At 32.9% G+C, this 9,647-nt stretch overlaps 1 protein-coding gene across 12 annotated transcripts in view; it reads right to left on the bottom strand.

Moving 5' to 3' along the window:
* Positions 1 to 9,647, bottom strand: part of LOC102670888 (papilin) — a 138,956-nt gene that overhangs the window by 13,729 nt on the left and 115,580 nt on the right. For 10 of the 12 annotated variants that reach the window (XM_031509633.1, XM_031509631.1, XM_031509637.1 and 7 more), the window contains exons 5-18: positions 8,285 to 8,367; positions 7,423 to 7,573; positions 7,119 to 7,242; positions 6,743 to 6,823; positions 6,468 to 6,640; positions 5,795 to 5,930; positions 4,783 to 5,126; positions 4,260 to 4,439; positions 3,867 to 4,037; positions 3,059 to 3,241; positions 2,113 to 2,248; positions 1,251 to 1,366; positions 606 to 993; positions 9 to 400 (exon numbers count right to left, since the gene is read on the bottom strand). In XM_031509633.1, coding sequence (XP_031365493.1) covers positions 9 to 400; positions 606 to 993; positions 1,251 to 1,366; positions 2,113 to 2,248; positions 3,059 to 3,241; positions 3,867 to 4,037; positions 4,260 to 4,439; positions 4,783 to 5,126; positions 5,795 to 5,930; positions 6,468 to 6,640; positions 6,743 to 6,823; positions 7,119 to 7,242; positions 7,423 to 7,573; positions 8,285 to 8,367 — 2,658 coding nt within the window. The remainder of the gene's footprint in view (positions 1 to 8; positions 401 to 605; positions 994 to 1,250; positions 1,367 to 2,112; positions 2,249 to 3,058; positions 3,242 to 3,866; positions 4,038 to 4,259; positions 4,440 to 4,782; positions 5,127 to 5,794; positions 5,931 to 6,467; positions 6,641 to 6,742; positions 6,824 to 7,118; positions 7,243 to 7,422; positions 7,574 to 8,284; positions 8,368 to 9,647) is intronic. The other 2 variants (XM_031509632.1, XM_031509634.1) reach the window with 2 other exon arrangements.

The raw sequence follows: 9,647 nt of genomic DNA, 5'->3' as shown, positions 1-9,647 counted from the left end.
TCTGTTGTGGCTCCAGATTCTGTTGTGGCTCCAGATTCTGTTGTGGCTCCAGATTCTGTTGTGACTCCAGATTCTGTACTTTCTTCTGTCGCTCCTGATTCTGTCGAAATTGTTGGTTCTGTGGATCCTGATTCAGTAGTTTCCTCAGTGGCACTTGTTTCTGTAGTCTTATCTGTGTCATCAGGTTTTATATCTGTTGATACAGATTCTTCAGTCATTTCTTGTTCCGTAACTGTGCTTTCAATTTCCGATGAAAAGGTTGTTGGACCTGATTCAGTGGATTCTGATGGTCCAGTATCTTCAGTCTCCATAGATTCTGTCATTGATGTGGCTTCAGTTGCTCCGCTATCAGAAGAAACTGTTGCTTCGGTTGCGCCTGATTCAGTTGTTATATCTGTTTCTATATTAAATAATATTGCAAAATTACATAATTGTTATATTTTTTAAAATGAAATATTTTTTATGAAATTCTTATTGTTAAATTCGTTTCAAATTCACGATAAGTTTTTAATAATATTATGAAATTAAAAAATTATATGAAAATTGCGATTTAACTAATATCTTTAATCTACAACGTTTCCAAAAATAAAATTAAATAAACTCACGTCCAGATGCCAGAGTTTCTTGCGTCATCGATTCCACAGACGATTCATCAGTGGAATCCATGGTGGATCCCTCGACAGTCTCCTCGGTAACATCAGTTTCCGTGATTCCAGATTCTGTCGTAAACAATTCGTTTTCTTCTGTGATTTCATTGGTTCCACTTCCTTCGAATGTTGATTCAAATTCCGATGTATAAGTATAGAAGAATGTATCGGTGAAATCTGTTCCGCTTCCTTCGCCATTTTCCATTTCTCTAGGAGATATATCGCCTCGAGTGGCACCATCATCGTTAAGCATTAAATCGTCCATATCGTTTCCGGTAGAATCGTCTGTGTTTGGTGAACTTAGGGGAGTTGCCTCGGTGAGATCTGACATTTTGCTGGATTTATCCTATAAAGTAAATAAGTACTGTGATTTAAATTTAAAAATTTAATTACAAAAATAAACTTAGAGAAAATATATTAAAAAAGAAAATTAAAAAATTTATTAGAAATTTTAGAAATTAATTTTAAAACTTAATTAAGAAATAATAATCAATTTTAAGGAATAGAAGAGATTAATTTCTGCATCTAGGAAGATGAAATGTAATATTAAGAGAAGTTGTTATGGGACTAGGTTTTGATTAATTACAAATGAGTTTCACTTACGCTAAGTGCAAGACTAGATGAGACAGTCACAAAGTCTTCATCCTCGTACACTTCACATTCATCATCCTCCTCGGTAAGATCTTTGATCTTATCTGGTTGCACTGGTATCACTTCATCTGGAAACAATGATGATTTGAATTAAAAAAAAATTGAAATTCTATAAATTCCAATTTAATATCTGTTTTCAATAATTGTTTTTAATTTAGAGATAGAATTTCTGAATATATTTTAAATTTTGATTTTAATAAAAAAATTTTGGAACGTAAATAGTTATATACTATTTCTTTTATCATTGAAAATTAACTTGTGTAAAAATATTTTAATTTAATATATATTTAAATGCAATATGATAAAAAATTTTATAATTTATTATTAACAAAATAATGAAGTGCGAAATTATTGCAATCAATAGATGAATACAAACTAAAATAATTTTGTATAATTGGTTTCATTTTGCTTTTCAGGGACATATTTTAAACATTCATATTCTATTCCTAAAAATATATATAATCTTATTGATTTTGAGATTTATTATATAACATATAATAACAATCTAACTAGATTTGAAGATTTCTCTTTATAGGAAAATACAAAATTATTTGTTTTATTATTTAATGTTTATTGTTTTTTATTTTAATTTTTTACTAAGATTAGACAATTTCAGATTTAAGAATTTTTCTAAATCCAAAATTAAATAAATTTTCAAATAAATTATTACAAGATTAAAGCATAAAAATAAAAATAAAAGAAAAAAATGAATTATTTAAGCACCAAGAAATTGATGCAAAAAATTGAAGTTGAAATTCTTTAATCGGATCTCTAAGTCAATTTTCGCAAAATATGGAATTGTCATAGAAGATACCTGATTCGCATGGTTGATTGTTGCAATTTTCTACGGAGAATATAATCGTGTTGATGTCACAGTTTGGCACTGTCATGTTGGCCTTCATGCAAATCACCTTGCGGTTCATCGTGCCACCGCCGCATGGTTTCGAACACTGGAACACGGTAAGGTGATTAATGGAAGAAATTTGAGGCGGACGCCTTCTTGTTAGGCTCGCTACAAAGCCGTCGAAGATATTGAATTTCTTTGGCGACCGAAGGAGAACAGGACGCGATATATTTCTCGCGAATACCTCACGTTGGTAACGAGATTTTTTTAAGAAAATTATCCCCTAGTGCTAGAATTGAATATTTCAATTGCTTGAATAGAAAATTTTCAAATTACAAAGAGAATGCGGATATTTATATATAGTAGTGAAAATGTTGAATTATAAAAATGTTAAAGTATAAAAATTTATGGAATATACTTGTATGGAATACAAAAAAATGCAAAATATCCAAACTATAATATTCATTATGGTATTAAAAAAAATGAAATTAATTTCAAACATTTTGATACAAAAATACATAATTAATTGATATTAATAAGAAAGATTATTTAATTCTCAACGGTACTCAAGGATAGTGTTAATTAAAATCATAAAATAAAGGAAATCATATAGAAAATGAACGCTGGTAAAATTTCATATAGAATGAAATTCCTGGAATTTTAGTATTAAATGAGTATCATAAAATTATATATGATTGATATATCTTTTTAATTAAAATCTTTTACTTTATTTGTAACTATAAGAGATTGCAGGATTTATTAGTTCAATGAATTTTATTTTTATTTTTATGAATGAAATTTTATGTATTCTCGAAACGATCTTTGAAATCATCGAATGGAATCATTCAAAATCATTGAAAAGAGAAAAAATTCCACAGAAACTTGAAGTTTATTTCAAAATGAATATATGCATTACCTTGCTCCATGGGCCAGCAAACCATTCTCCTTTGCACTCCTCTTCGGCTGTGCAATTTTTCGTGTCTTTGAATCTCTTAGCCAGGTCGCATTTTTCGTCTGGCACTTTCGTCACCGTTTCACCTTCGAACGTACCACAGAACACCTTGCGTGTCTGCACACCTGACCCACATTTCGCTGAACACTATGGGACCAAAGTAATTGTATGTCAAATGTCACGTGAACGTATTAAATACGACAAAACTTTTTCATAAAAAAATATTATAAATTACATTTTTAAAATCGATAATTCTTTCTGATAGAAAATTTATTATATCAAATTCTATCATTATTATTTTCTAGCTTCTGTCTTCTTTGAGACAAATATATCCTGCGCTTTTTATATTAAATTTAATTTCTTTTTTAATTATCTTAATAATAACAATATAATAGAAAGGAAATTTTATAAACTTTTGATATAAAATTATTAAGTTCGTTCAAAAATTTGGGATCAAAAATCACGGGATTAAAAATATAATGAAATCCAAAATAACTGTGTATACTAACGATAACACTCGTACTGAACACGTGTGCAAAAGAAAAACCGGATATGTGGAAAATTCTTTTTCATCTTTCACATTTCTTGGAAAAGTTCATGACGCGTACTGTCACTCGTACAGAATGTGTCAAACTATAGAAGAAAATTTTATAAATTATCATTTTATAATTTTTCAATTGACTTGTATTGTTAATTAATAAATTATCGAGCAATAGGGTACAATTGCTGAATTTCAGTTGCTAATATTCTAACAATATAATAATAAACTTACATCGCTCCATTGAGAAGCGAACCAAAGAACCTCGCATTCCTTTTTACTCTCGCAATCTCGCGTCAATTCAGGCTTTTCGACGTTGCATTTTTCATCCGGATAAACGGTTCCATCTTGAGTGGCGCAGTATGTGGTCCTGGTTTCTTGGCTAAGTCCACATTTGTCGTCGCACTGGGGAAAAGTGATCAAAGTTGTCGAGCAATAATCGTAAAGAGAGAACGAATTCGTGACACGAGAAAGAATATAGGACACTATTTTCATTTACATGCTCTTGTACTATCGCTTGCCTAAAATATATTCGTATAGAAGCTTTTATTTTCTCCTATATTTTAAATGGAATGACACCACGAGAGAGAGGTTTAGGCGGTATCGCGTGAAAAATTGCGGGCTTACTCCACTCCAATCCGACGTGACCCAGTCGAGGCCGGCGCAAGGTCTCAATTCGCAAGGTTTCTCACGCTCTGGAACGTCTCCTTCGCATGCCTGATCCTCCAGCATTTGAATCTTCCCGTCCACCTTCGTGTAACACGTCACTCTTCTGGTTTGCTTGCCCGGTCCGCACAAATGATCACACTGTGTAATAAGAAGATACAAAAAAAATCGTTATTCTATCCCTAAAATCTACCATTATTAGTTTATTATATAATTATAATTATTTTTTATTCTATATACGATGTTAAATAATTTCTTAATACTTTGAATGGTTATATATATGTCCAAATTATGTATACATCAAAAGATTCGTACCCATTCTGTAAAGCTTCTTCAATAATGAATCGTGATACATTCACATTTAAGATTGAGAAAAATTTTATATTCCAAAAGTATAATTAATTATTAAAAGAAAAATAAAATTGAAACGTAAAAACTTTTAAATTTTAAAATATCAAAAAGTATTTATTCTAAAAATTCGTACCGGTTTCCAGGGTCCCACATGGAATTGCGGGCACGGTACGTCCTTGTTACATTCCTGATTGGTCGGACCTTTTGGTCCTACCTTCTCCAAACACTGACTATCGTCCACCAATGTGGGAATTCCACCGGAGATGACCTGCTCGCATTTGATCTCTCTGCTCTGCTCACCTCCTTTGCCGCAGTGCTTGTTGCAGGGGCCCCATTCGCCCTCCACCCACACAGGTGGACACGGGTCCACGTTACATGCCTCTGTGTCAGCTGGTTCCAACTGCGGATCGCAAAGGCTCTCATCCACCGGTTGGTTATCCCTTCTTCGTACGCAGGCCACGCGTCTCGATTGATAACCTTTGAAAAAGAATTATTCTAGGTAAGTGGAACTAATAGTTATCTTATAAATGCAATTATTTCCGTGAAAGTAGTTTAAGGGATATTTGAAATAATTTTACTACCTTTTTGAAAGATCTAGGTACCAATCTAAGCGAAAATATTAAATATCTATATAACTCATTGTATTATTATTCATTGAAATTGAATATGTGTTATTCATATCAATATATAAAGCCAAAATTATTATTGTTGCATAAAAAGGAAAATTTATAAATGAATTACATACAAATTATATAAAAATAAAATTATATTATTGATTTGATAATTGACAAAAGAATGCTCTAACAAATAACTTAAAAAAAAATTCATTCTCAGAATTAGAAAACAAAATCATCATCAAATCGATATTTGAATTTTTTAAAAATGAACAACTTTCGCTCTTAACCACTGACTCAATGATCCAACGTACGATGAACGGAACATTGAATGATCCGATTTAGAGGTGCATTAAATGGAAAGCATATTAATTAATAAATTTTCATCAAACCCGGAGCATCTGTATCTTCCGTAAATTGCTGGATCAAATTTAGAGAACATCGATAGAACCGTATACACAACGGCTATCCGATTATTGATTACATTCGCCGTGTATTTAGCTGTAACGGTATCAATTTTGGAAATACTACCTCCACCGCAAGTCGCGCTACAGCTGGAAAATTCGTCGGTTATCCACGTATAACTATCCGCGTCTGTTTGCTGGGAAACCCTCTTCGGCACGCTATACTCGTAGTGAACCCCAACGTTGTGATCTTGATAAAGGAGCTGTCAAAAACAATTACACGAATTATTCTTCTTCTTGACGGAAATTCGATTATTAAGCGATAATCATCGAATTATAAAGAAATTGTACGGACACTTTGCAATCGAGGAATGGATTATTTGGATTTGTGAAGATAATTTTTAGATTGATATTTTTTTATAATTATTTTTTTGTTAAACTTTATAATTATTATTTTGTTATTTCAACAGGATTTGCACGATGATCGATGATTGGACATTACTTATTTTATTTGAAAGGAGAAAATCTTTTTAAATATGTTAAAATAAAGTAAAATGTCCTTTGAATTCCACTTCTCATTCGCTTTACTGGAATAAGTAAAAAATTGAAATATAGATTCATTATTATTGTATAACTTAAGGTAATTATTTACAATTTATAAAAAGCTAATTTATTCTAATAAATTGCTGTTAATAAAAAAATTTCTTACTTAGTGATTTTTATATTATGCTAGAAAAAAGTAGTCCTCATTGACTGTATAACATTGTAATTTGCTATTTAAGAGCGACGCAGCCACTCACCACCACGTAAATTGGCTCATTCGTCGGTCCCAAGGCGGTAATGGTATCGGGTGCTGAGAAACCTTGCGGATCTCTCGAATAATGGAATATAGTCCCGGCGAATTTCAAGCTTCGCGGGAAATCTATCCTCCAGTTTCCATTTAGATAATAATGGCCCGAAGTGTTTCTAATAGCTGCCGGTATAAAACGTGTTAAAACGTGGAGGCTCTCATCAACGTTTAATCACGCGGTATGATGGTAATTATGGATCATTACGATATTCAAAGTTTACTCACCTAAATAATTGTTCGAGGGTTCGATCTCCTTTATCACAACGTTCGTTGCTCCTTTGGGAATCAATATGATATCGATGTATCCTGGACGATATTTAATAAAGGGAAAAAAAAAAGGTAATTTTGTAGTTAATTTTACAATATATTCTTAATTATAATAATCTTTTTTTCCGTTTTTTAAAATATATCTTATTCTAATTTTTAATTCATATCTTATTTCAATATAGATTATCATTTAACGAAATTTAATAAAAAAATAATTGCAGAAACATGTAACAAAATCTAAATCAAATTTGGTCTATTGCAAGACGAAAAATATCGTTTAATACAATCACCTAATTATCCACGAAGAAAAAATAAAATAAATACTTTTATTTACCCGCTTGAAGATCATCCGTATCAAACAAACCGGAAACGGTATTACAATTAGACCCATCTCCTCCACATTCCCTGCAAGCATCCTCCTTCACCTCGCTTCCAAGCATCATGTCACATCCAACAGGCTAATCAATCAAACAACAATTACACATTAACGCACTTATTAATATTTTTATTACAAATTATAATTACCTATCGATTAATAACGAATAATTTAATTTTTACTCGATTGCCCACACGATTCAATTCAAATAGGAACGGACAATGGTCTCGATCATTGGTGAATCATGGATCGTTTAACTCACCATGCATTTGCCTCCGACACAGACGTCGTTCTTCTCCACCTCGCATGGCGTCCCGTCTATCACCATCAGCTTGTGTCTGTAGAAGAAACGCTCGCCTCGTGGCATGCAATTCAATTCGCACTTGTTCGGCCCGCCCGTGTACGGAATCCAACTGCGAATGATTTTGCACGATTAGTCTCGCTGTTGTTCACCGGAGAAGATCCACGGAGAGATCGATCGCCATCGATCTCTTCTCGATAGCTGACCGATCTCCCCTTTCCGGTGATGTTTCGAAAAGTTTAACGAATATTTAATGTATCGTTTGTAGAGTGAAATTAAATTTTGTTGTCGTTTCATCAGATAAGAAAAACGATACGATCGCATAATTTTGATTAATTCGAGTCGATTATCGTCTTTTGCATGGAAGCAGCGTATAATTTATGAAAGCGAATTGCGATGACTGTCTTAGCGTTCAATGAGTTGATTCAAATTTATTTTGCGAATTTAACAATCGAACAATCTTTTAATTATTTTACTCTTCGAAAATATAAAAAGAATATTCGTACTTTGGTATCCTTAAAAGTAACAAAGATATACATTTTAAAAGATATTAAAAGAATATTTCAATTTTTCGATAAAAATTCAAGTATCAACGACACGTACGAAACTCGGACACGAAGATCTCGGATACGAATTAAAACGAGGATAGATTTCAATTTCGAATTAGATCTCGTGACGTGAAAAGGTCACGATCTTCCATCGTCAAACATGATACGTCGACGATAAATCAGATTCCCGGTATCGGTATCGGGATTTCGAAAACGATTTCCACCGATACGCTGTGACAGAACACGTCACAGGGATCGTTTTCGATTATACTCACTCGTAGTAAATTCCCTCGAATGGCACGCTGTTAAATTCCGCGCACTGCTCCGCGCGGAAGTCCTTCGCCTCGCCTGGACATTCCTGGACAAAGGAACGGAAGGAAGAGTGTTAATAAATTATCTTTGGACGCGTGCAGTTTTATTTTATGATTCTATAAGGGAGGAAAATTATTTTTTTTTATTCGTGAAAGTTAAAGTATAATTAATTTTTGGAATCCAGAAATTGAAGCCAATGATTTTGATACAATTTTTAATACATTTTATCTTGCAATTGTGATGATAAAAACTTGTAATTAGATTCGATCTAATTGAAAATGCAAGCAAAAAATCGATATTTAATTTGTGAATTAAATTTTACACAGAAGCTTATTGAAGTTAATTATAAAGCTCAAGTAACTAATTGAAATATTAATGAGATATTAGAGAATATTAGTTGAATACTTAAAATCGAAATATTGATAATCAGAAGGAACAAGTTCCATTTAGAAAATGGAAAATGGAAATCGATGATGAATCAGATTTACAGAGGGAAAAACTTCCGGTTACAAATGGCCATGCTTTCACGTTGTTTTCCTGTTCTTCTATTCTCCTGTCCATGAAACTACAGTTCCACGAGAATTTCATAAATATTGAAACAAATCAGGGGGAGGAATCTTCTTCGTGAAGAAATATGCAAGGGGTAAGGATGAAGATTGAAAAATGTGCTTGCTCACATTGTGAACTAGTATATCAAACACAAACGTTTTATTTTTTTTTTTTTACAATTACTGCGTTCAATTTTGAAATACTTTCTCCTATAAACACTCCAAAAAAAAAAAACAAATCCAAGACCAATCCATAAACGTCACGTAGAAAATTATTACCATCAAATTAATCATATATAATCCCCCAAATCCCAAGCTCTCAACAATACAGAAGAACAAGAAAGAAAATCTCAATACTCCCCTTCAACGATTCAAACAAACAACACCATCATTCCAACGACCCTCGATGATATCATCGAGACACAGCTCTAAATTTCCCCCCCAGAACGACCCTCCTCCCTACACCATACACACTATCTCCGCCATCATAGAAAAATTAGATGGTTCGAGACTAACACGGCTACAAGAGTATACGATACGTAGAAGTTGTTCAGGTAATACCGATAAATCGAGGTGATGTAAAAAAAAAAAAAAAAAAAGATATCCCTGTGGAACTGGTACAGCACGCACGAGGATACCTCCTCGTGGAGGATTTATGACGAGGGGTTCCTTGGAACCTCGTGGTAAGGGGTGGGGCCCATCGGGTGAAACCAGGTTCGTTCGGTGACCGCAAAGGAAAAAAAAATCTCGATCGCGAAACCCGCGAGCCCGAAACGAT

The sequence above is a fragment of the Apis dorsata genome, unplaced genomic scaffold, assembly GCF_000469605.1.
Source record: "Apis dorsata unplaced genomic scaffold, Apis dorsata 1.3 scaffold_165, whole genome shotgun sequence".
NCBI classification, from domain to species: Eukaryota; Metazoa; Arthropoda; class Insecta; order Hymenoptera; family Apidae; genus Apis; species Apis dorsata.
The sequence above is the reverse complement of the archived record's forward strand: the minus strand, read 5'-3'. Positions and strand labels throughout refer to the sequence as shown.